Source organism: Colletotrichum acutatum, assembly GCF_030867785.1.
Source record: "Colletotrichum acutatum strain CBS 112980 chromosome Unknown BDZ83scaffold_31, whole genome shotgun sequence".
Classification (NCBI taxonomy): Eukaryota; Fungi; Ascomycota; class Sordariomycetes; order Glomerellales; family Glomerellaceae; genus Colletotrichum; species Colletotrichum acutatum.
In genome coordinates this window covers 201198-225691 of record NW_026849025.1, presented here as the reverse complement: position 1 = coordinate 225691, position 24494 = coordinate 201198, and the positions used below count along the sequence as shown (strand labels likewise).

General features: G+C 54.1%; 11 protein-coding genes across 11 annotated transcripts; 5 read left to right on the top strand and 6 right to left on the bottom strand.

Annotated features, from left to right (window-relative positions):
• Nucleotides 1-290: 290 nt before the first annotated feature.
• Nucleotides 291-2621, bottom strand: BDZ83DRAFT_740002 (uncharacterized protein; the record flags this gene model as incomplete). The annotated part of the gene is made up of 4 exons (XM_060513051.1): nucleotides 1964-2621; nucleotides 1485-1899; nucleotides 1261-1422; nucleotides 291-1176 (listed from the first exon to the last, which is right to left on the bottom strand). Exons 1-4 carry the CDS (start codon nucleotides 2462-2464, stop codon nucleotides 293-295), a joined length of 1962 nt encoding a protein of 653 aa, XP_060366656.1. The 5' UTR covers nucleotides 2465-2621.
• On the bottom strand, nucleotides 2601-3062 carry BDZ83DRAFT_615621 (uncharacterized protein). The gene is made up of 2 exons (XM_060507905.1): nucleotides 2903-3062; nucleotides 2601-2831 (listed from the first exon to the last, which is right to left on the bottom strand). Exon 2 carries the CDS (start codon nucleotides 2815-2817, stop codon nucleotides 2623-2625), a length of 195 nt encoding a protein of 64 aa, XP_060366655.1. The 5' UTR covers nucleotides 2818-2831; nucleotides 2903-3062; the 3' UTR covers nucleotides 2601-2622.
• Nucleotides 3063-4587: 1525 nt separating this feature from the next.
• On the top strand, nucleotides 4588-8405 carry BDZ83DRAFT_615619 (uncharacterized protein). The gene is made up of 3 exons (XM_060507904.1): nucleotides 4588-7190; nucleotides 7258-7785; nucleotides 7848-8405. Exons 1-3 carry the CDS (start codon nucleotides 4909-4911, stop codon nucleotides 8293-8295), a joined length of 3258 nt encoding a protein of 1085 aa, XP_060366654.1. The 5' UTR covers nucleotides 4588-4908; the 3' UTR covers nucleotides 8296-8405.
• Nucleotides 8406-9028: 623 nt separating this feature from the next.
• On the top strand, nucleotides 9029-11566 carry BDZ83DRAFT_729466 (uncharacterized protein; the record flags this gene model as incomplete). The annotated part of the gene is made up of 1 exon (XM_060512822.1): nucleotides 9029-11566. The coding sequence occupies one exon, from the start codon at nucleotides 9029-9031 to the stop codon at nucleotides 11564-11566; it is 2538 nt and encodes an 845-aa protein (XP_060366653.1).
• A 67-nt stretch (nucleotides 11567-11633) lies between these two features.
• Nucleotides 11634-13228, bottom strand: BDZ83DRAFT_615615 (uncharacterized protein). The gene is made up of 5 exons (XM_060507903.1): nucleotides 12467-13228; nucleotides 12271-12384; nucleotides 12092-12210; nucleotides 11839-12031; nucleotides 11634-11774 (listed from the first exon to the last, which is right to left on the bottom strand). The coding sequence occupies exons 1-5, from the start codon at nucleotides 12774-12776 to the stop codon at nucleotides 11701-11703; spliced, it is 810 nt and encodes a 269-aa protein (XP_060366652.1). The 5' UTR covers nucleotides 12777-13228; the 3' UTR covers nucleotides 11634-11700.
• A 1859-nt stretch (nucleotides 13229-15087) lies between these two features.
• On the bottom strand, nucleotides 15088-16052 carry BDZ83DRAFT_718366 (uncharacterized protein; the record flags this gene model as incomplete). The annotated part of the gene is made up of 2 exons (XM_060512063.1): nucleotides 15088-15636; nucleotides 15693-16052. The coding sequence occupies 2 exons, from the start codon at nucleotides 16050-16052 to the stop codon at nucleotides 15088-15090; spliced, it is 909 nt and encodes a 302-aa protein (XP_060366651.1).
• Nucleotides 16053-18419: 2367 nt separating this feature from the next.
• Nucleotides 18420-19587, top strand: BDZ83DRAFT_574241 (cral trio domain-containing protein; the record flags this gene model as incomplete). The annotated part of the gene is made up of 2 exons (XM_060504695.1): nucleotides 18420-19128; nucleotides 19190-19587. The coding sequence occupies 2 exons, from the start codon at nucleotides 18420-18422 to the stop codon at nucleotides 19585-19587; spliced, it is 1107 nt and encodes a 368-aa protein (XP_060366650.1).
• A 566-nt stretch (nucleotides 19588-20153) lies between these two features.
• On the top strand, nucleotides 20154-20890 carry BDZ83DRAFT_574260 (transporter particle component; the record flags this gene model as incomplete). The annotated part of the gene is made up of 2 exons (XM_060504696.1): nucleotides 20154-20359; nucleotides 20440-20890. 2 exons carry the CDS (start codon nucleotides 20154-20156, stop codon nucleotides 20888-20890), a joined length of 657 nt encoding a protein of 218 aa, XP_060366649.1.
• A 290-nt stretch (nucleotides 20891-21180) lies between these two features.
• Nucleotides 21181-21798, bottom strand: BDZ83DRAFT_750723 (Apc13p protein-domain-containing protein; the record flags this gene model as incomplete). The annotated part of the gene is made up of 3 exons (XM_060513953.1): nucleotides 21181-21236; nucleotides 21445-21709; nucleotides 21790-21798. 3 exons carry the CDS (start codon nucleotides 21796-21798, stop codon nucleotides 21181-21183), a joined length of 330 nt encoding a protein of 109 aa, XP_060366648.1.
• A 564-nt stretch (nucleotides 21799-22362) lies between these two features.
• On the bottom strand, nucleotides 22363-23376 carry BDZ83DRAFT_750722 (uncharacterized protein; the record flags this gene model as incomplete). The annotated part of the gene is made up of 3 exons (XM_060513952.1): nucleotides 22363-22701; nucleotides 22774-22986; nucleotides 23143-23376. The coding sequence occupies 3 exons, from the start codon at nucleotides 23374-23376 to the stop codon at nucleotides 22363-22365; spliced, it is 786 nt and encodes a 261-aa protein (XP_060366647.1).
• Nucleotides 23259-24181, top strand: BDZ83DRAFT_256255 (uncharacterized protein). Its single transcript, XM_060501964.1, has one exon. The coding sequence runs from the start codon at nucleotides 23511-23513 to the stop codon at nucleotides 24090-24092; it is 582 nt and encodes a 193-aa protein (XP_060366646.1). The 5' UTR covers nucleotides 23259-23510; the 3' UTR covers nucleotides 24093-24181.
• The last annotated feature ends 313 nt before the right edge of the window (nucleotides 24182-24494 follow it).

Sequence of the window (24494 nt, the reverse complement as noted above, 5' to 3'; positions counted from 1 at the left end):
TCACTTCTTGAGGCATGAAACACATGACCCTGGTTAACTATGCAAACGTACAAAATAAGTTTCTGGTCGGAGTCTGTGGGCGGATCGTCGTCATTCTGTGACATGTGTGGGCACTGATGATCGATCCCCTGCCTCCTCCATGTGTCTGGGGATGACAAAAGGGGTTAGATGGCGTAGTCACTCCTTTGGATCATCGCTTCCACACCACAAAGGCTGTGGTAGTCGACAACGTCGCACAATTTTGGATCAGGAATATCTAAGCAGATTGCATTCAACTCCACGGGGTATCTCTTCAACGATAATAATAACAGTCGTGTGTGTTGGCGCATCTGTAACTTTCAGTCCCATACCAAACTCCCAAGAACGTGATCGTTCCGATAACAAAACCCACGAGAGCGATGACGATCCTGCTTTTTTCTGACCGGCCTACCATCAACGCAAGCAGTAGAGAGCTCATCGGCACCAACAGCCACCATCCAAACGAGTTCATGATGAGCATGAGTGGCACCGATGGCCCCAACATCAATAACACGGGGCCTATCCACCACTTTTCCTCCTTGAACCATATCCAAACCGCCCTCCAGAAGCCATATGTCGCGGGTGAGTCTGCCAACTCTAATTGAATTCTTCCGCCCTTTAGGCTCTTCTTGATTTCTTCCGAGAGTTGGTCGTGAGAGAGCTCGTCCGGGCCAGTCTCCTGGAGTTCCTTGCGTATAGCGTCCGATAGCTCCAAGACGCCCTTGTAGCCCCTCGGCACGTCGTACCGCCGACGCATCCGCATCGTCAATCGCGCCTTTATCCACATGTAAGCAAGACTCAACGTCCACAGCACGAGCAAGAGGACAAGGATGTAGAGCTGCAGATAGGAGAATCCCCATTGGTAGCTCTCTCGCCCGGCGTCGGCGCCGAGTCCGTGATCGCTCATGGGTTGACAACTCCCGTACGCCTTCATGTACTCCTTGGAGTAGGTCTCGTTTCCGGCAGTGTAGGTCAGGTTCTTTTCGTCTTTGAAGGGCATCAAGCCCGTGCGAGGGTCTGTCCAGTTCCAGCCGTATATCAAGTTCCTGTATGAAGGAAGTCCGGAAGCTGATATGTTGAGGGTCGGGGCTGGCATAGTCTTGTTCATCCAAGTGGTGTTCTTGTTTTCCAGCCCGTAGAATCCATACTCTTGAACATCTGCCAAAAGGGAACATATCAGCACCACAAGGTCTTGCGAATTATTGGCACTTCTTGTTATTGCTGTGGGACAATTGTACGTACAGTTTGAAACGTTTCGATGCAACGAACATCTCTGGGTCTTAGGCGTAGATTCGTCAAAGTCCCACCAGGTAGTAGAGTAGTCAGAGTAGCTCTTATCATCTTCTATGCAACCGAGAAGGCGTGACCATGAGCTTGCGCTACTGTAAGTGTTGTAACTAGAGCCTTGTCTAAAGTCAGCGTTTGCCTAGCGGTCATGGGAAGACCCCCGGAGAGATAGCACTTACGACCAGGGAAAGTGAGAGTGGTGTTACCCTCCATACCGATCCTCCAGCCGTCGTGGATTACATAACCAACAACCTCGAAGCCATCAAAAGGTATCAGCATGCCGTCGGAGCCCTGAACATATGCGTCGTTGTTCGCTACGTATCCCGTCATAGCACTACCTAGCGTGGGGAAGCATAAGATGAAGATGGTGACTAAGACCATGATAACCATCATAAATCTGGATCGCAGCCCTCGCGAACGAGCAAAGTCTCGTATCATGTGCCACGTTGACCAGAAGTTAGGTTGGTCCTGGAGGAATATGTTGCGGAAAAAGTCGTACGTCACGGGCTTGACTTGTATCGAGGTCGTCGTGTAGTCGGCAAAAACTCTCCAAGTGATCCAGGTCAGCAGAGCCTGCCCTCCTCGACCGAAGATCTGCGAGTGGCTGGTCAGTCGACGAACAAGAGGAATATGCGTTTTGAGTTATCCGTCATCTTACCACATCCCAAGCGACGTCAATGACTTTGGCATCCGCAAAGGAAAACCTGCCCCATGCCAGGGTGATCTGGAAGAATCCAGAAGAAGACCAGAGGTTATACTGATTCATCTCCACGTCGAAACTGCCGTCCGGTTTGCAGGCCGAGTCTCCGTACAACTCAGCGTTGCTTATAAAGGCCAATACGGTGCAGAGTCCTCCGACCCACGTCAGAGCCAATAGCCATGCTAGGACTGCGTACCAGTGGACAGCTCGAATGTCTCTAAACGCAGCAACCAAGGCCTCCATCCACTGCCTGCGATTCCATAGTCGCTGGCGAAAATCTTCCCACGCGGTCAGCGACGCCTTTTTCCATTGTCTGCTGTCCCACAGCCGCTGCCGGAACTTGCTCAACTTGAACTGGGTGGCTTCCTTGAGCGGTTTTCTGTCTTCGACGAGAAGCGGGGCGAACGATCTCGTTGATGCCGACGGAGCATCTTCACCATTCTCTTTTGGCGAGTTCATGATCGTCGGTTATGGTGTACTTTGGACTAGAGCAACATATGCGGTCGTGGCTTGATCCAGTGCTCAAGGCATTGCGTACAGATGGTCAAGAAGCACTCAATAGCTCGTTCGATAATTGAAATTCCACAAATGCGGCGTCATTGGATTTATCAGAGATCTCACATCCGGTCAGCCTGCATCACGTCGTGCAGCCTGATGGAGTGTGACAGGGGTTGAGGTCGGCCGCCAGCCTGCCTCGCTGTCAGCATGATTGATGTCATTTCGGCTGCTTCAAGCACCGCTGCAGTAGCTGGATGACTGCAGAAGAGACAATCCTGGACAAGCGCGTAGTGTTGATGCCAGGGAACATGCATTTAGACGCGCCGCGCTAATGGAGTTCTCACGTTGAGTCGTCGAGCACCGAGGGAAGTTGTCGATCTAAAAGGTTTAACCACTCACCACTCAGCCGCTGTGTTGCTGCCCTGGATGGCCTCCACCTTGTCCCAGAATCCGAAATTTGCTGCCAGCTTGCCAGGTCCAGTATCATTCAGCCCTGGTGGCGTGCATTTTGGGACTTTGGTATGCGGCAGAGCGTCACCACCTAGTGCCACCACTTTCGGGACGGGAGTGGACGTCGTACCATGACGCCACTGTCTATACGTGTGAGACACTTCGATGCTATTCATATTTGACAGATTTGGTTTGACAGCCTTCAATTGAGGCCGTCATATCGAAAAGGATGAACACAGATCCATACGTGCACAGGCAAGACAAGTAGCGTGAATAAGAAGTATGGACCAGAGTCCGCATATGGTCGCTTCATATCAGTTGCTTCCCGGGCCTCTTCGGAAGAGAAGCTTATTTCCGGGGGCGCTGAGCCAGCACTGCAATAGTTGGGGTACATGCCATGGTGCGATTCATAAGCGATCGCCGTCCAAGCACTTGTAGGATCCCAATCCTGGTCCCATTTCACGCAGGCAACAACTCAACTTCAGGAGAAAAAGCTGGAAATAGCATCAACATTGCGCAGATCGATTGATATTGACGTGGGAACCAAAAGAAATCCAACTGATGGAGCCAGAGTTTTCATTTCTTCACTCGCCTTTGGAATGAACTTGCTTCTCGAGGCAATTGCGGCATCAGTCAAGCTAGGCTTGGGCGACTTGAACGCACAGTCGCTCTGGTCCCAGCAACGAATTTGGTGGACGAAGAAGAGAAGGTAACAGGAGATGCGAACAGTCCACACAGGTAGTTGAGTGTCTGGTTTTATCGACAAGCCAAGCCGTCTTGTTGAAGCCTTTATGTCTTCCGACTCTTCTCTTCGATGGCTTGAGCACTATGACCAAGTCAATCAGTAGAGTCCACACAGCCTAGAAGACTGCTAGATAGCATGAGATAATTTCTTTACGTTACCGGACAATAGGCGCCTGAATTATTCAACCGACATTGGCTTGCCGCGTATGCTTCTCCTGTTCTACTGCTGTGAGGATATGCTTGAAGCGCCCGAAATGGTTACTCGGCCAGGCGATTTCGTTCCCAGCACTGAGAATCCGGCGCCAGACGTTCGGCGACCCCACGTGGCTTCTGACCTTAATCCATTGAAGCTTAGACTGCTCGTCCCACTCGATTACCAACCCGATGGGTCGAGATGACACTCGTTGACAGCACAAGCTAGGACATTTCAAAGTTCCCGGTTGTCGTGCCGCACTGATTCTCCTTGGACCCTAACGGACAGGCTTGACAGAGAAAAACACCATCTTTGCGAACTATTTGCTGCGGCCACCGTTCGTGGCGTGCGCAAAATCGTTACTCAGGGGTTTTGCGGCTGAGAGGCTTGGGCGCCACATGTCGTTGTGCAACCAACCAAACGTCGATCTAATCGGCCGGCGCCTTTGACATACCACACGATGTTGAGCTACAGTACCGACTATTTGGTTGGGTTCCGGCCGCTAACGAAGTAAGGAGACTAGTGCTTGCGGCAACAACGAAGACGATACCCTTTCCTGATTCACTGAAGAACTTCCCCCTGGCTACTGCATGAGATGGTGTCTCTTGTCGTTCGATTGAGCCTCGCCTGGAACTTAGAAGCCTCGCTTAGGCCCGAACGAGATGGTCCCCCGATGCGGCTGTCAACGTCGACCTATCGTGGTGTTAGACGATGGCCTTTTGCCAAGGAAAGCCTGACTCGAAATTTCGGCAGGTTGAAGGATGGGATTTCTTCATGAAAGGCGAATTGCCATATAATCCAGAGATCGTCGTCCCCAGCTTCCGGATTCGACTCTTGTGCTTCAACCAACTCCTCTCTGCCATTCACTCTTTCATGGCTTGAGTCGTTTCCGTTTCTGTCTCTTGTCACTCTTTGATTATCACCAGTTACACCTAGCTGACCACACTCGTTCCTCTTTCAGGATTAATTTCATCACTACAGTCTTTTGATTTAAACCATCACTCACACTCGTTTCATCATGAAGTGGTCTCTTGCCCTTCCCCTGCTTGGGCTATCTGGCGCCCTCGCACACCCAGGCCAGCGCAAATACCTCAACCAGAGGAACGAGACATTTGTCTCGGGTCAGTCTGGTAACTCTCTTACCCAGACTGCATCTGTGTCTGTGCCCCTCAGCACCGGTATTACTTTCCACCCTCCGGCCAACTCGACCCGCACACTCACGTTGGCCACCGGCACGGCCTCTGCCTCCGGTGATGTCGTTGCCGCAACGGCAGCTTCCTCCAGCACGGAGTACGAGTTCCCAACCTCCAAGCTTGGGCCCATTGCGACCCTCAAGCCTGCTATCCCAGATAATCACGATCTGAACGATGTCAACAACCTTACTCCTCAGCCTAGCGGCGCTGGTGCTCCAATCCACTATGCGCAAGATGCCGGCTCGAACGGAGGTGGCATCTATGCTGTTGCTACCCCCAAGTGGACTGCTCCGTCCATCGTTCTCGACCACTCTGGTCTCGTCACCGACGTTAAGCTCTCAGGCCAAGGCAGCCTGGTCATGACCTTTGGTGACCAGAATGCTTTTGACCACAGCGCGTCCAACTGGAAAGCCGACAACATCATCTTCGTCACTTATACGCCTGAGTGCGGTGACTACGACTTGGGCCAGAGATGCTACTTCCAGGCCAACTCTGTTACCTTTGACCGCAACTCCCTCTCCGCCACTGCTGCGGGACAGGCTAAGGATATCGGCGATGTCACCAAGGATATCAATGTCGTATGGGGAAGTTATGGCAGCCAGAATGTCAACTACGGCAACCCTGCAGCGACCGCCGAGCCCACCGCGACTGAGACTGATGTGACTCCGGCCTACTCCGTTGCTCCTACCATGACGGCTGCTTGTGTAGCTCCCGTGGATGAGAAGTACGGTCTCCCGACGGCATGCTTGGGACCCTACTTCGACGATGATCTCGATACAGAACTCGGCTACTTCGAGTCCGATGTCTTCAGCTTCAACGAGACCCTTTCTGAGGTTGACATCGATGGCGAGTTGACCGACTCGACCCTCGCCAAACGTATTACCGTTTTCCAGGACATCGGTAACGGCTTCAAGAAGATCGGCCCGGCGATTAAGAGCGGTGTCGTCAACCTCGGCAACAAGATCGAGACCGGAGCCAAGGCCGCCAAGAACAACGTCGTCAAGACGGGCGAAAAGGTTGTCAAGATTGGCGCCAAGGTCGTCGAGGTCGCAAAGACCGTCGTTGAGGTCGGCGGCAACATCCTGACAGGCAAGCCCAACCGCTTCGAGAAGGACTTTGACAAGCTCCTCCTCCCCTGGCCCGCCAAGGAGTGCAAGGAGGCCGAGAACGACAAGGACAAGAAGGAGAAGCTCAAGAATGCCTGCAAGCCTAAGAAGCAGGATAAGGACAAGGACAGCGAGGCCAAGGCCGTCAAGACCCCTTGGGGTGACGACGCTCTCCTGCTTAAGTCGTTCGGCACCATTCCTTCTCCCAAGGACCTGCGTCCCAAGGGATCCAAGAAACAGACTACCGTCACCAAGGGTAACTTCATCAACCTCTACTGTGTCAAGTGCGGTCTCTCCGGATCCCTCAAGACGAAGGGCAACATCACCATCGAGAACATTAAGGGTATCACCGACGGCTACATCGAGAGCGACATCGACATCTCAGTCGGTCTCGGCATCGGCATCTACGCTCAGTACTACCAGGAGCACAAGTTCCGCAACAACCTGTACGACATCCCCCTCTCGCCCTTCACCCTCGGCTTCGTCACCGTCGGCCCCATGCTTTCCATCGGTACCGAGGTGAAGTTCAGTCTCAACATGACCGGCACCGCAGTGGCTCGCGCCGACGTCAGCATCGCCCGTGCGAAGTTTGTCTACGACTGGAAGAAGGGCGGCTCCAAGACCATTGGCTTTAAGCCCGAGTTTAAGCCCAAATTCGAGGCCGAGGGCCAGGTTGAGATCGCCGCCCAGTTCGGCATCCCCGTCGGCCTCGAATTCGGCGTCACGACCTTCAGTGGATGCACCAGGTGCAAGGGATCAATCGGTATCGAGACCATGCCATCCATCAAGGCCGCTGCAGCCATTGCTGTCCAAGCCAAGTGGGATAACAGCACCGACGGTATTGAGGCTGGACTGAAGCCACTCAACAACTGCAGTGGCATCAGCACTACACTCAGTGTTCGCAACGATGTCACGGCCAAGTTCAAGGGCTTCGGGCTCCTCGACAAGGACTGGCCCGTCCACGAGACCAAGGACTACATCATTGCCTCGTACTGCATTGGGTAAGTGAAGATGTTCATCATAATCCTTGAGACACCTAGAGCAAGTGCCATGCTAACAACTGAACAGCAACAAGACGGATGGTACAAGCAAGGGCAAGCTCGGCCTCCACGATGACAAGCGCTCTCTCCCTGCCACTCCCTACAACAGATATGAGTACCGCCGTGATGCGAACAACGTCTCCGTCCCCACCAACTCCACCACCAACTCGACCCAGCTTGCCGACCTGACCAAGTACGTCGTCGAGGAGATTGAGTACCTCGGCTTCAACGGCACCGACCTCGCCGCCATTCCCTACAACCTCGATGAAGCGGCCTTTGACGGATACTGGTTCAGCACCCTCGCCCTCGAGAGCGACAACAGCTACGTGCTCGCTGCCTGCAGCGACGGCAACGTCTACCTCCAGAAGAACACCACCCAGAACGACCTCCCCTATTACATCACCTGCAACACCCTCTGGGCCGGCTACGGAGACGCCGCTCTCTCCACGCCCACTGGCGAGGTGCTGCACTACTACAACAACACCATGGACAAACTCGGCGTCAGCCGTCTTCGCGCCGGAGATGAGGCCAACCTCCCCGGAACCTCAGTCTATGTGTAAGTTCTTCCAGTTACGAGTTTCAATCCGTAAAGTTCGACCTTGCTAACGCGTATCCTAGCGCACTCACCCCCTTCTACTACGACGACAACGACAGCACCGCCAGCATCCTTGCCGCCATCGACCCCGAAGACAACATCTTCTTTCCCGCTGTCTGCACATACAAGGGCGACCAGACAGCCAAGATCTACCTCGTCGGCGAGGACGTCGACGCTGGCCTTGAGATGCTCAAGTCTCCTGACCTGACCTACACCGTCACCAACGGCGAGGTCGACGAGTGCTACCTCCTCTTCCTCGGCATCACCAACCGTGAGCTTGGCGAGTGGGCCGACTACGGCGACGATGTCTCGGACGCCTACGAGAGCGACCCGCTCGACGTCGAGTTCGCGGACACGCTCTTTGACACTGATGGAGATTTGCTGTTGCCCGCCGATGAGCTGTTTGCCTACCAGGATGATGTCAACTACGACGTCTTTGATGAGTCGTTGGATGGCATTACTTGGGAGTAAGGAGTTGACGCTATTCATTCCGCTCTTAACTGCGACGTTAATTAAAGCACGCGTTGTTCGTAGTCAGAGCGAAACGAAAGAATTATAGAAACACTACCACAACTTAATGCATAATAGAAATTCTTTTTTTATTGAAGTAGATCATTGCCCCCAGCCGCGTTGTGTCACATTTGCAGTCAATGAGGTCAAGAACCTCAAGACGAAGGGCTTCCATTGTTCAGTACAAGACTTCTCCCTGGGCATCGCGAGATGAGCCTTCTTGGGGCAAATTTCGGACCATACCTAGTCAAGACAAAGACTGAGCGTCACCATGCTCGACTGCCTTTGTGAGAAGGAATCTTTCCATCACGAGCAATGAGTTGAGACAAAGCTGAAGATTGAGTTCTGACAAGACTCAAGTCCCATACTGACTGCACAAGGCATTGTTCTGATAGCAGTACGTTGTACGTCTCATGCCAACCAAACACGTGGTCCGCGCGGCCACTTGGGCATCGTTCTTCTTTCTGAGGCATGGGTGCAACAGACTAATCTCTCTTTGACCACTGAAGACTTTCCAGACAAAGACATACAAACAAACAATACGAGAACAGTATCCGTTGTCGACAATACCTTGTGTTGGCATCTTTCATGGCTACTGGCTATATCTTCAGTCAACGTCGAGTCCAACGTGTCTTACTCTGGAGCAATACCTCGCAGAATCAAAAAGCTGTGACTGAACTGTCGAAAAATCATCATGGATAGCTCAAGTGAAGATCATTCTCTTGACGAGCACAACTCTTCTAGTGAGTACACCGGCAGTGAAGATCAGTCCTCCAGTGAGAACCGCTCCATCGACGAACATCACTCCGCCGAGAAGGACCAGCCTATCAATGACGACCATCCTATCGAGGAGGGCTGCCCTGCGGAGGAGACAACCAGCGAGCCTCAGGTCCAAAGACACTCCTTCTTTCAAAGGCCAGCAGACATCCTCTTCGGACCGTTCAGGAATGCCGTTTCTAACCACGAGATCCCCCTCTGGGATACTCTGCCACAATTCCCTCGGCCACTCCCGCCACTCCCTCCCACCGACGTCGAATCGAACCCAACGACAAATGTCGAAGTTCTTCTTCAAGAGCTACTAGCGCAAGAGTCTATCACAGACGTCGAGGACCTCTGTAAAGAGAACCCTACACTCCGCAAGGTCTTTAAAGACAACATGATGCAGATCCTCCGGAAACACATCGCCCCAGAAGCCTGGTCTGATGCTATCTGCTGCGTCGATCGTCGCCTCAAACACCCAGGCAAGACGGCCAGAAGCGCTTTTGACGAGGACTATGCCAACGGCACCGTGGCGAACTGGCCTCCGCCCCCAGAAGGTATTGTAGGATCCATCTCTGGCAGAGCCAGGCGGACCATTTCCTATTACCTTGAAGCATTCGCAAGCGCCGGCCCCCAAATGAGTAAGTCTCCATGTACACAACGCGGACAATGGGACCTGACCGGTCTTTGCCAGCTCGTCAAGATCATCGATCAGCTACTAGACAGGGTCTCACAGGCTCAAAAGGTCTACGCCTCCTTTGAAGAGTGGGAAAACAGCTGGCAGGACCGCCGCTCAGACGAACTCCCCGACGATCGATGGGGCCCCGACATCGCGACTCTCAAGCCCAGATTCTCCGCCTTGTGCAGGGACGACGGCACCGAAAACCCCGACAACATGATCTACGCCTTTGAACGGCACACAGCCTATGACGAAGAACGAGGGCCTGTGTCGGAGGGCGTCCTGATGACCAAGACGAACCGTGCAAAGCTCCAGCGCGCCTTCTTCCGGCTCGAATTCATCCGGCGAGCGTACTACCAACAGCCCTTCTACCCCCGCGGCGCAGAATGGCAAACACGCAACGATACGATGGTGGAAGGCGTGGTCCGCGGCCCGGCAGGCGAAACCTACGAAGCCCGCCTCGCACGCGCCGAGGAAATCTTCAAGCGCTGGGACAGCAAGGACGAGTTTGTTGAGGTCGTTTGCGCCTTCAAAGCTACTCTGAACGAGTACGCCATCCCTGTAAGCGATCTCCTCCAAGCCTTTAGCGATACGATCGAACAGTACCTCAAGTCGGACGAAGTCCGCCGAGCCGAAGCGGCGTGTAGGAAGAGGCACCAAGAGACAGTCTGGAACGGCGACGCCGTCGGCCTCCAGTGGGAATGGAACCCCTACGACCTTCGCGAACCAGTCCTACCCGCGTGGGAGATCCCGCACTCGGACGACTTCTTCACCCTCCGCGCGCAGCTTCTCGACGACCGCGCCGACCTGGGCAGGCAGATGGACGAGTGTCTCCCCGCGCCCCTCGCGCGCGCTGAGTTCGATGCGTGGCACGCCACGATATACCGGTCCGAACGCATCCGCTTCGCGCCGCGGAATAGGCGTGAGAGGCAGAACCCTTCGCTGAGGAAGCCTGCGGTAGAAGCGCAGCCCATGCACGCTATGTCGCGGTTCCTAACCGTCATGTGCAGTCTGCCGTTGTCGTTCATGGGAGAGTACCTCGCGATGGAGTCGTATAAGAAGGCTCGCTTCCTCAAGTCGGCGTACTGGGCCGTCGCGCGTGTCAGGGCCTCGAGATGTCCGTCGTTTCTTTCAGGCGAGATGCGCGCCTGGTGCAGTAACCCCAACGTCGTTCACGATAGAGATGGTAACCCAGTCCTGGGACCGCACCCCCGCTTACTCCCCGAGATGTCCGTCCGCGCCGCCTCCATCGCCTGCGTGTCCAAAACGTACGAGTTCGTCGAGAACGACTGTGTCGGGTGGCGCTTGCCCTCGCGCCCGGAATCACGAGGCGGCTGGTGGAAGTGGAAGTGGGACGACGACCGCCTCCCAGCTAAGGCCTGGGACGACTTACACTGGCAGATATCGTCCTTTACGACCAAGATCAACAAGGTCTTCCGCATGGGCGACGTCGAGTGGGCGCAGGTCTGGCGTTCCAGTCGCGAGTTTGAACGGCAGGTCTGGACGGGGCGGAGGATGGACCGGGAGGTGTGGGAAGGGTACGGCGACCCCGATCGCGTGGATGGGAACGATTGCTATTGTCGCTGGGGGTCCGGTGGGTGCGGCATCTGTGTGCCGCTGCCCGAGGTTGAGTTGCCTGAGTGGGAGCTGATGACGCCGGCTGAGGTGCTGGAGGAATCTCATGTTTCGCAGTTTGTGCGGCAGCCTTGGAGCAAGCTCCGCGATCTCAAGCCAGCTGTGAAGGAGGTTTTAGGGAGAAGCGTTTATCGTGTTGAATACGAGGAGGCTACCTAGTTCAGTGTGAGAGTTTGTAGATGGGCATATGAGAAACTTCACTTCATGTTTTGATAAAACCTAGACTGAGTGAAAAATGTGTGTATGTTTTGAAATGAAATGCCTATGATGCTGGTGCTAATTGTTCTGCTTTTTTAAAAGATCTCTCTGTCGTCGTACGCCCTGACGCTCTCCAAGTAGTTCTTGACCTGGTTGTAATCCTTGCACACTGAAGCCTTGTGTTAGCTTTGGATTGCTTTGCTTGATCTCAATCCCAATGAGTAGTGACTTACCATGCTTCGAGTCCCAACCGTCGGAACCACCGTTGTGATCCGGGAAGGTCGTCTCGAGACCCTCAAGAGCCATGTCGGCACTGCACATGATGGTCTGTCTAAGGTAGGAGAAGCAGTGAATCATGTGCCAGTGGTGGTCGTCGGGGATCTCGTGGCCGGACTTGATACCAGAGTAGGTCTGGACGACGGCGAACTGGACGGAGTGTTAGTAACTGTAGACAAACACGGGTTGAGTTTAGATGAGAGAGCGTACCAAGCAGTGCAGCTGGTGGGTGATGGAAGTGGTAAAGACGGTCTTCTCGGGCCAGACAATGGGAGTGGGCAGGTCGTGGTACTTGTGTGTGTCATTCACCCACTGGAAGCCCATGCCATCTGTTGTGTTCGTGTCAGCGATCGCGATCATCTCATCATTCTGAAGACTGAGTTACTCACAAGGCATCAACTCGTTCCAGTTGTTCAGCGTCTCGTCGGTGAAGAACTTTGACGTGTCGTTGGGAGCATACTTGCCCTCGTAATCCGGCGTGAACGTCTTGATCTGCTGCGAGACTACACATTCATCAAGTCAGCCATCTCGAATCTCTCATTCTCATTCCCCTGCCATCGGCCCATCACGGAAGTCAAGACTCACAGTGTCCGCTAACACCAGTCAAATCTCCACCAAAGTCCCACGTATTCACCGGCGGCTTCTGCATCTGCTCCCTCACCAGCAGGCCCAGGATCACAACCAGCAATATCGTATCGACAAACCACCGCGACGAGTTGAGCATCGCCAGGCACCTGTTCTTCCTCCTCGCCGGCTGGTCGTGGTAGTCCTTGGCCATGCAGCGACGGCACGCCTTGTCGTCGGTACCGAGGAGCGACTCCTCGACCTCGGTGCTGCTCCGGTCATCGTGGTCCTCGAACTTGATGTTGGCGTACTTGGCGTCCGACATGTCCATGTTGGGCGAGTTGTCTTCGTTTTCTCGAATGAGTGTCTTTGTTATGTATGATGAAATAGACAAAGCGGATCAACCGACGGCAGGCAAGTCAACGAAAGAGAGAATTATCGAATCGAATTAGAAAGACTGAAGTCCTGCAAAAAGCACTGGATACTAGAGACAATGCGCCAGCGCCAAGGAGAGAAGAAGACGTGAAAGAAGAGGCAAAACCAAAAAGAGGTGCGAAGGCTCTTCAAGCGGGCCATATCGTTCTTTTGTTCAATGTTGCCCCCATTGATCGCCCCTGTTTCTCCTTCGTCCTCGCCTACAATAACCGCCCTCGATTCGTTACGCCGTCCTGTTTTCGGTTCCCCGTCGTCCCATGTCTAGATACCACCAGAGTCTGAGGCTGAAGTTTCAGGACAGGGGTCGTCGATGTTCCCCCCCAACAAGCCGTCAAGCCCCAGACTCTTCTTTTCAGTCCTAATTGTCAATTGTTAGTGCATCTTCTTCAGCACATCGGAGTCAGTAATAGTGAGAACAGCGTGTGACTAAGCAGTACAACGCCGTTTCAGCGATCCTAAAGCCGCCAAGCGGCCCCCGTAGTTCACACATTATTCGAGTCCCCTCCCCGGACGGAGGCCCTGCAGTGTTTCCAGTCGCGTTTTGAATTCCGTCCAAAGTCACATTCTGAGGCGCGCCATTCGTCGATCCTTCGTCTCTAGTTGCCGTCTTATCCCTCCCCTTGGTTCTTTGGCCTTTTTCTTTGCTTTTAGGTAGGACGAAAGATGCCTTTCATCTGCTGCTGAATTTCAGTCTATTTGGTGGGTGATGCAATGTAAACCCAATTGATTAATGGATTCTCTCAGCCGCTTGAATTAGCCTCTTCTTCTACATCTACTTTCCGTCTTCCCGCTCCGATACCTCATTGTTGCATGAACCCATCTCATGTTTTAAGAATACATCGGTTTAGCTGACAGCGGTTTATACGACATTTGGTTTAGAGTATTCAATTTTGTGACGTCGTTAGTTCCTAGTGCCTCCCCGAGATGATCTACACCGAGCATGATCAAGCTTGTCGCCAAGCCGCACATCATGTCGAGACGCAAGTTGAGGCGACAGTCTGCTTTGCCATTACCCTTTGAATTCAAGCATCGGCGTTGGCGAACTCCAATGTATCAACAACAGCTTAGCCAGAGGGACGCAGCAAAACGTAAATTAGTTGTTTCTGTGGTTGCCTCTCCAAAAGACCCTACTGCAGTCTGCAGCTGGCATCTCGTACCCCTGCCCTCGATCCGGTGCTGGGAGGCAAATCTTCCATGCGACTTCAACCCATCCCGAGGGCTTCCTGAGGGGAGTTGACATTATGTATTAGTGCGAAATATGAGTGATCCTAATCCTTTCTGGGGCAGAGGTCAGTCTCTCACTGCATTTTTAACCCATCCTGAGGATATCCTGAGGAGAGAGGTACGGAGATGACCCAGGCAAATAAAAACGCATGTTCACCCAACCGAGAGTAAAGTCTCAGCAGCCTGCGTCTTTGAATAGAGAATGAGAGCGATTGGCTGAAGTACGCAATCTTTCGTCTACACTGCATTCTTAATCCATCTCGAGTTGGCCACATTAATTCATCATAAACCAGCCGCATCACTGATCTGAGATGGGTAGGTATCTTGCTTTACCTCACTCTACCGTAGCTCCCCGGAAAGTGGAGAAGCTTCTCCCGGGGACGGAGGCGGAACAATGGTGGATACACCTGGTCCTGTACTTACCTTAATCGGAGGAACATCCGCTGGGCGTAGATGCAACAGCTGCAAGCCGAAAACAGTAAATATTCTCCCCGGCATCGGCAATGAAAATTTCCAGCGCAAAAGTAATCGAGAGGTATTGCCTACTCTTTTTCAGATATTGCACCGAAAAGTGGTGGCAGGAATGCGACGCTCGATGCCGGATGCAGGCCAGAGTACTTCCCCGTTCGTGTTGCCGGAGGGTAACCATCTTGGTTTTGGTTTTGCAATGTTGAATGGCAAATTCTAAATCAACCACATCTACATCACTCAATCTCAGGAAAAGAAAGTATTTGGGTATCGCGGCGCCATGCAGCGCACGCTTTGTATATTGGACCAAATGGGGGAGAGATTCTAGTCTTCTTCCCACATCCATGTATTTACTATGTACGTCATGCCGTCATAAAGGTCGTGAAAATCTCCTCCCATCGGCTCCAGCCGGAGCCAAATGCTCAAGGCCACAGGCCAAAAGCCACCGCCAAAAAGGGCGTAAATAGAAATTAAGTTGTAAAAAGGTCCTCCCTCCACGATGGAGAAAGGGGGTATCAAGTAGTCTTAACAGGGTTGTATCCTCTAAACATTTCGCAGGGAAGATAGTTATTTTCGATAAAGGGCGTGGCGGCCTGGAAGCCAGCCACGTCGGAGAATGATGCGTCGGTCTGGAACGGTCCGAGATTCGACTTGAGCGACCCGCGCACGGGAACCGGCTCGAAGGCTCCGGTAGTAACGGAGGTGTTGAACAGGCGGATCTGCTGATCGCAGGTCGAGCCGTTGGCGAAGATGGGCTGGTTGATGATGGTGTCAAACATGGCCAGCGTGTAAGGCGGGGCCTTGCCTCCGCATGCCGACTTCTTCATCTCGAGGGACATGTACTTGGCACCCGCGGTGCCGTTGAAGGAAGTGCCGCCTCCAGTGGTAGCCGAGTATGCGTTGCATTCGGGGGTGAAGGTGGCGGCGTGGACTTCGGTGCCGTACGCTTGGGAGCCGGTGACGGCAGCGGGGTTGGAGGCCGAAATCAGTTGCTCGGGAGCCCATCGGAATGATGATTTGCCGTCGCCCAAGAGATCCAGGAAGGGGAACTCAAAGCCAGATTTCTGTTTCCAAGTGTCAGTGAAGTGTCCGGTGGAAACGTGTTGCGGGCAGGACTTACGCTAAAGTCGGGAATTCCAAAGTCTTGGAACCGGATATCGTGATCATGACCAGCCTGGACGACAACGGGATACATATCGGCGGGGAAGTTTGGCATGAGAGCCCGGTATGCGCCCTCGAGAATTCCATATTGCTGCGGGATGATTTGACGCGCTGTCGTCATGGGGATCGGGATGATGACCATGGTGACGTTCAAGAGACCGGTGGCATTGTTCGGGTACTGACTGAAGATGGGGTTCGGCTGGTCGACGTTCATGCAAGTGAGCGGAGGCGCCTGGGCGGCGGTTGTCTGCATCTGGATCCCGAAGATGACCAACAAGACGGCGATGGAGGCCTGAACGAGGTAGTTGAAGAGCGGCATGTTGAGCCAGGAAGACAAATTATCGCGTGAGGGCAGAGAGATCTTCTTCAGGTCTGGGCAAGGCCAGAGGGAAGGGAGGATGGTGACCATGTTTTAAGAGCTCTGAGGGTGTAGAGCTGCAGAAAGGAAGAAGGAATACCAGTGAAACATCAGTGGCTTTTTGAGCTCTAATCCTGGCGGTCGATCCGGAGGTTTTCTTCTTTTGAAGGTTTACCGGTAAGGATACCACGCAGCCTTTTTCAAGACCGGGAGCCGCGACGATCAGTGATGGACAGTCGAGTTCCCGGCGGCACTGGGCGGAGTTCGTGGGGGCGTGCTGATGTGACGACGATCCGACCATAAGCCGGAGTGAGAAGTTTGCACAGGCAGGGCTCTCCCGAGATGTCTAGGTTGCCTGGAATGGGGCCAGCCGCTGGGATAAGAGCAGCAGCGGGTTGCAGAAAGAGTGATATTGGATAGACGACGGTGTGGGCGGGAGGGAGCTGCATCCAACCTAAGAGACATCTGGGACGACGGCGCATCCCCGCACGGATGAGATGTGTTCATGGTTTAGTCGAGCAAGCAAGCGACGTATCCGTGGTTTTGGGTGTGTGTGTGTTTGGATTGGACGAGGGCGATTCTCGAGGGATGGACCATGGCTCGGAAAGGAAGAACCGAGTGATGGAAAGGTGGACGGATGGGGTGGAGAGAGCACACACAAAGTGCCGCTTCTGAGAGAGAGTGACACGGTGACAGGGCCAGTGCCGGGCCTTGCGAGTTCGGGAGGGAGAGAAGCCAGGCGCTCGGCTGCAGCCACAGCTCGGATGGCTGGAGTTCCGGGCAGCTGGGAATGGCTCCAAAGTCTCCAACGTCCCCAAGAAGACCAGCGTGATCAGCCATGGACACGGAAGGCCGAGGGACCGGCCGAGGGAGGAATGGAGTTGATTGGAGGGCCGTCTCGACTTGGGGCGGCCTAATGTTGACCACGCGACATTTGCAGCGGATGATTGTTAGCCTGGAAACGGTAGAAGTTATTGATCGTTCGATTCGTTCCACGCAGTCAGTCAGCGGTCTCTTTCTGGAAAAGCCTCATCTTCAGCCATCATCGGCGATGGCGTATGGATTATCGTCTCTGTACATTGTAGTGGTGCTTTGGTGGGTTCGTCGTTCTCCAAATGCCACGGGGAGTTTCCAGATCAGATGAGATGAGAGGATCCGTACGAAGCTTCCAAAAGTGACACTTGATGGTGGCCACTGACACGCCGGTACACTGGCATTCCTTGGTTTGCAAAAGGTTCGAAGTTGGTTGACAGCGCAAAAGTGGCACCCATGACTCGACGGAGACAGGAAGGGCTCTGGTCCGTTGTTAGAAGGGGACGACTGCGACGGCGGCGTGTGCGGGTTGTCTTGAAGCTTGAGTGAAGATCCGAGTTTCACATCGCCGCCGGCGTCATTGCAGCTAAGAATACGTACTGGACGCAGCAGAAGGAGAGAACTGCCTCCGTTCCCGAACTGAAGAGTACGTACTCGTATTAGGTAAGGGGGTCAGGGTCCTCTCAAGACGTTGGAACCGGGACCCACTTGATCCGGCCTAGCGCGGGTTTTACCGAGCAGCGCTGCAGACTGCGCGTGACAAGGCCTGCCATCACCCTGCCACCTCGGAAAAAGCGCAACATGTTGACCATCCATCTTAACGGTGTTTAATGTAACCTGCCAACCGCCTGTCCTCATAGGTAGTATGTGAATCTTGGAATAGTTCGTGATACCCTGGACCGCATAGAGAACCATAGACCCAGACACATCCCCAATATCCCTCAGATAGACAGAATAAACTCAACTGATGCGCGCAACCCGGTCGATCAATGGCGGGCCTACGGAGTACCTACATAGTACCGAAGAAAGCACGCTTTTGGGGTCCCCTTTTGGGCCTCTTGGGGCGGACACTAACGGCCGGAACTGAGCTTCCCGGCATGGGCTCATCTCCTTTCCTCTCCAGACTCCAATCTCACCGTCAATCAATACCGCGTAAGCTCATCGTGGCCGCAACTGCAATTCTAGCGGTGTGACTCTTTGCGCGAGGGAAACAAACTCATCGCGATTCACCCAACCTCTCTTCCAAGTTCCGAGACACAAGTTCGAGAAAGCAGACACTGGTTATCTTTTCCATCTCTGCTAGACCACAGACGCGGACGAACGAACGCACACACCCCTCCACCCCGCACATCTCATCCCACCTCACCATACCCCTTACGGCCACGATCCCATCCGTATTGCAAGGGCAAAAGTCAAAAAATCCAACCTACCTTCAACCGGATCTGCCCCCTCCGAAGGAAAGGAAAAACGTTCCACGGTCCACCAGTCACCATCCACCAGCCATTCACGCCCGCCATGGCCTCCGTCGCCGATCAAACACCGGCCTCCACCACCGCCGCCGCCGGTCTGCAAGAAAAGGCCACCGCATCCGGCCCGCTCAAGACGCCCATCGCCCTCCCGATACCGGCCTCCTCCACCCCGGCCGTCCCGGCCCTCACCGCAGACCAGCAGACCAAATATGACGGCCTCCTCGCCCAAGCCCGCGCCTGGACGGAAGTCAAATGCACCACCGCCGCCCACGTCGCCAAATCGGGTCCTCTGACCGACTCGGAGCGCCAGTGGCTCACGCGCGAGTGTCTCCTCCGCTACCTCCGCGCCACCAAATGGTCCTCCAAGGACGCCGAGAAGCGTCTCCTCGAGACCCTGGCCTGGCGTCGCGAGTACGGCGTCGAGGCCCTCACCGCCGACCACATCTCGCCCGAGAACGAGACGGGCAAGCAAATCATCCTCGGCTTCGATAAGGAGCGCCGCCCATGCCACTACCTGAACCCGGGACGCCAAAACACCGACCCCAGCCCGCGCCAGGTCCAGCACCTCGTCTTCATGCTCGAGCGCGTCATCGACATTATGCCCGCCGGCCAAGAGAAGATTGCCCTCCTCATCAACTTCAAGACGTCAAAGAGCCGCGGCAACACGGCGCCCGGTCTCGGACTGGCTCGCGAAGTGCTGCACATTCTCCAGACGCATTACCCTGAGCGTCTGGGCAAGGCCCTCATCATCAATGGTATGTATATTGACATCTCAGCTCATCCGCATTTCATCCAGCCCATGCTAACACGTGATAGTTCCCTGGATGGTCAACGGCTTCTTCAAGCTCATCACCCCCTTCATTGACCCCATGACCCGGGACAAGCTCAAGTTCAACGAGGACATGCGCCAGTACGTGCCCGAGGAGCAGCTGTGGACCGAGTTCAGCGACGGCAAGCTCGAGTTCGAGTACGACCACTCCGTCTACTGGCCCGCCCTCAACGGCATCTGCAAGGAGAAGCACGACGCCCGGACGGCCCGCTGGATCGCTGGCGGAAAGCAGATTGGCGAGTCGGAAGACTACCTCGGCGGTGCTGTTGAGAAGGGCGTCGGCGCGGAGGCTGCTGCCCCGGCTGCTGCTGCTGCTGCTGCTGCTGAAGCTGCTCCGGTTCCGGCTGCGGCCGAGACACCTGCCGAGGTCAAGCCCACTGCATAGAATCATCGACTTGGCAAATGTTGAGCGGGAAGCTTAGAGATTGATTTGAATCATTATAGCATTCATAGACAGAGCAAAAGGCGCTCAAACTAATAGCAGGATAGAGGGACAAAAAGGTAGACATTTTTGGGTGGTTCACTGATACATTGAGACGGGTGGAAGCTTTCCAAGTATCCCTTCTTATGTAGATCTTCTCATATATATATTTCCCCCTTCAATTTCCTCGTTATATTGTTGGTGATGTTATGAATGAACCTTGGAAGCTTTCTTGATGTGAGGTGGCTGTCCCTGCGCGAGCTCTTATCGTTATCGCCGATAAGGCTGGCCCAATCGCGCAACCCAAACTCCAAACCCACAGCTCCCACCAACCCTGCAGCCTTCCCATCCCCAAACGTCACCCTTTCTCGGCGCAAGCGCAAACACCAAGCTGCTGCCACACACCGACTCTCGAGCCGTGAAAACAGCTCCGACCATTCTTATAACAACCAGATGAACCACCTCCTATCGCAGCGCAAACATCGAACAGCACACTAGGGCTCTAGACACAAATCACCACACACGCGACAATGGCGAACCTGCCAACGACGAAGAGCATCCCGGGCAAGGAGACGCCCGGCCTGCGGTACCCCTCCAACGGCAAGACAATCTACCACCGGCCCCTGAACCGCACAAAGACGGCCGAGCTGAGCCAGTCCAGCTTCGCCTACCTCTTTAGCGAGATGGTCTCGTACGCCCAGCGCAACGTAAAGGATATTTCCGAGCTCGAACAACGGTGCGCTCCCGTCGCTCTGTTTTCCCCTTCTATTGTCCAAGATCCAAACGTCCACTAACTTTGACCCTCAACCCTTCCAGATTAAACATCCAAGGCCACTCAATAGGCCTCAAACTCCTCGACCTCCTCCTCTTCCGCGAACCTCCGCGGACCCAGACCCGGCCCCTCACAATCATCACCCTCCTCCACTTCATCAAGCAGTCCTGCTGGCAGCACCTCTTTGGCCGACAAGCCGACCGCCTCGAAAAATCCGCCGACCCGGCCAAGCCAGACGAGTACATGATTATCGACAACGAGCCCCTCGTCAACGCCTACATCTCCGTACCGCGCGAAATGTCCCAGCTCAACTGCGCCGCCTACGTCGCGGGTATCGTCGAGGGGATTTGTGATGGTGCGGGTTTCCCCGCGCGGGTGAGTGCACATAATATTGCCGCGAAAGATGAGCACGAGATGTGGCCTGGCAAGACGGTGTTTTTGGTAAAGTTTAGGCCTGAAGTGTTGGAGAGGGAGGGCTATCTTGGGAAGAGCTGAGCTGGATGAGCCCCTGAGAGGAGCGATCTGGCTTGATGGAGGTTACAGGGCGAGGAGGCGACGGGGATAATGTTTATTCATGGCGTTCACAGGAAGAGCATGGGCGGCGTTTGGGCGATGGACTCTCTTTTCTGGTGCCTTGTGAATACTTGCTCGTGGGTCCACAACATTTGGAGTGGGATTGTAGGAAGACTCAATGGCACAACAGTCATGAAGCCCAAAAAGACATCAGTAGTAACATTCCACTGTCGATACGGCCACAAACAAACTATCAGTAGACTCCTTTGCACTTAGTAATTCTCGTCTTTGCTCGTAGGTTGAAGCTGCTTGGCACCCCAAAGCAACCCTACGATACAGTCACGATGCCTTCCAGTTCCGACCTGCACCCTCAAAATCAATACCCGGGTATCCCATAACGCCTCCAATCATCTCATCCCAGAATCTGTCTCACTCTACACTCACCATCCCTCCACCTCACCGCGGCAACCTCTTCCCACCACCACTCCCCCCCGCAGCACTCCCCCCAGCCCCAGCCTGCCCCCTCTCCCACCCACCCGCAGGCGGCGGCCCCCGATTCATCAACCCCGACAATCCCAAATCCTTCCACGCCGCCTCCCGCGACCGCTGCGTCGCCTTGGTGATCCCAAACGCCGCGTGCTGGTCCGGCACCACGTCGTCCTCGTCCTCCGGGTTGATCGGCTGGTGCTGCGGCGGCACGTAGACCTCGTCGTCCGGCAGCTTCTCCTTGCAAAAATCCTCAAAGAGGTCGGCGTCGCGCGCGCGGTGCATGTGCACGTACGTGTGGCTGGCGTCCTTGTTCTGTTCCGGGACACGCAGGTTGTCAGTACGATTGATGTCTTGGGTTAGGGATGTGTGTGCGAGGGTGAAGAAGGACGTACCAGACCCATGACTGCGTATTCGAGTGATCTCCGAGGCTTCTCTTTTCGCAGAACCAATGGTTAAGTTTTGAGAAGAGTGGCGGCTTCAGGTTGCGTAATGTAGGACGCAGGTCGTGCTCCTGGTGTTGGGTGTCGGGTCAATGTTGATGTTGATGATGGATCTCAAGCTCCCCACCATTCGGCAGACCCCGAGCAGGGATCACCTTGCACTAGGTACTGCAGCTCTCTGCGAAAGGATCCACTTAACCCTGCATCACTGCACATCCATCGACGACTTCACCAACATTTGGCTACCAAACACCCAGAATGAGCTTCTTCACGACCATAGATTTTGGTTTTAACATTGGATTAGTGTCTGATTTGGCGGTTATGTCACTTGTAAGGGGCAGATGACAAGGAAAGAAGCCCTGTCAACATAGCATCATGTTCGTCTTCTTGATACGATGCTTTAATTTTATTGTTAAGCCATGCTACAAGTGTCTAGGTAGCTTTGGTGACTGAGTGTCAAGCACTGCGAACATGCCTCGGAATAATGATCATCTCGGGCCCATCAAATCATCAAGAGTCTCGTCTTCAACAGACTCGTCTCCGTCTCCGAACAGATTCCCCTTCAGCAGGCTCCTCTTCGACAGGCTCGCTATCCTCGGGGACTTCTTCGTCTTCAGGGCCCTCATCATCTCCGTCACCTTCGTTGTCGTCATCAACCTCCTCCTCGTCATCGTCAGAGTCGTCATCATCATCAGAGTCCTCATCGTCGTCAGATTCTTCGTCATCATCAGAGTCTTCTTCGTCCTCCGAATCTTCATCCTGCGGCTCCTCCTCCTCCTCCTCCTCCTCCTCCTCCTCCTCCTCCTCGGGGACCTCGTCAGTTGGATCCTCTTCAAACTGTCTCAAACGAAGGTCGCGACGATCCTAATTGCCACGTGTGACCGAGACGTAGACTGTATGGTTCTCGTTCCACCAGTAGCCACTTTTCCCATTGACAATGCACGTTGTTTGAATAGGGTTCATCATCCGTGCAGTTGTCAAAGCATAGTCCACATTGTCAACTCCACCAGCTGAGCAGACGGTGGCCTTGCATGAGCCATGAGTCTGGGTGAAGCAAGTGTTGTCGGTCGATACGGTGACTCCATCCTTTTGCCCGGATTGTATCTTTGCGAAAAGGGCTGGGCAGTCAAGGGGATCTGGGGCAGTGATCTAAGTATCTGTCAGCTCTGTGGCATCGATGCGACGTATGTCCTATCGTTCTACCGCTGATGATACAGCCGTAAATCCAGATACATGCGTGGAGAGGTGACGGGAAGCATGATCTAGCAGAGATGGAACGGGCAGACAGGAAGAAAAGAAGCTTACATGATTGCATCCCCAATCATTTCCAACGCCAGGGATCATCTTGGAGATGGCAGAGCCCGCGTTGGTGGCTATTTCGCGCTTCAGTGTCTCGAAGCTTGGGACATTGTGAGACCTGGGTTGGATCTCTTCATGATCCCGAGGTTTGACTTCCTGGTGGTGGCGAGGCTTGACGTCAATGGGACTGGCGATGCCAAGGGCAGCCAGTGTCAGAGTGACAACAGAGAGAGAGAACATTTTGGTGGTCGGGCTGTTGATGTTGCCGAGTGGCGTACGTCTGAGTGGAAGAAGTGAGTTGAAAGGAATGCTGACAGAAAGTGTGTTGGTCCAAAAAAGTAGAGGGATGATGTGGTGTCGTTGGTAGATGAAGGATGAAGAAGAAATGGAGGAGAGGATGGACGTCGGGCTGGAGAGGTTTATATGGGAGAAGACAAACACTCTGGCCCTTGGGCTGCTCACAACGTGGAGCTTCTGGGAAGGAAGGAAGTTGCCTTCTTCGACGGGAAGCTCGCCGACAGCAATTGCCGTATCTGCCCCGGAAGAGGATGCAGTCTCTGATCTCTCCTTTCCACCATCACTGCCGAGATCATCTGCGGAAGCTGCATCGTGTTCCTAGACCTCCATATCCCTGTCCTTGGAACCTTCCCAATCTAGGTGGAAGTCGTCCATCACGTCACACATACCCAACCAAGTCAGGCAACCGTTTGCTCTCCACAACATTAGCGGCAAGAGCATCCTTTCCAAAAGCAGGAGCATGGCTAGAACGGCTTACGCTTTTGAGCAGCGACGTTTTTGATGTTGATGTACGGCACAGGGCCTCAGGTAGGAAGCACCTTTCACGATGTACAAGCGGCAGGTACACGAGGTTTCGGTTTCCTCTCGCCGGACCGATTATGCGTCGTCGAGAGGTTACATCGATCTATTCCTTATTCTATGATTGTACCACCCGTTGAGAAGGTCGAGTCTTTGCTGCTCCTTCCTGCGCAAGAGGAAGGGGGACGGCCACGCGATCATGAACACCCAAAGGTGACCAATATGTCGTCACCGCCTTCCTCGAAACACAGCTGAAGAAGCTTGAAAGAAACCACGTTGACGTCTCCCGTTGCTGTACCATGTGCACCGTCGCAACTTGATGTCTCGGTTGCCAGCAAGTTCGGAGCCCGGTGCTGCACCGTTCCAGGTTCAAAGTCCTCGAGCTACCACACCGACTCTTCCGTTAGGGGTTGGACACGTGAGCATTGCCTTCTCGAGCACCATCCTGCAAGTACATGTCACTAATAAGATCTGAGCTTCTCGTTTTGATTAATCTTGATTCATGTGTCTGACGCAGAGCCGTCTCTTTTTCAACTTGGCGA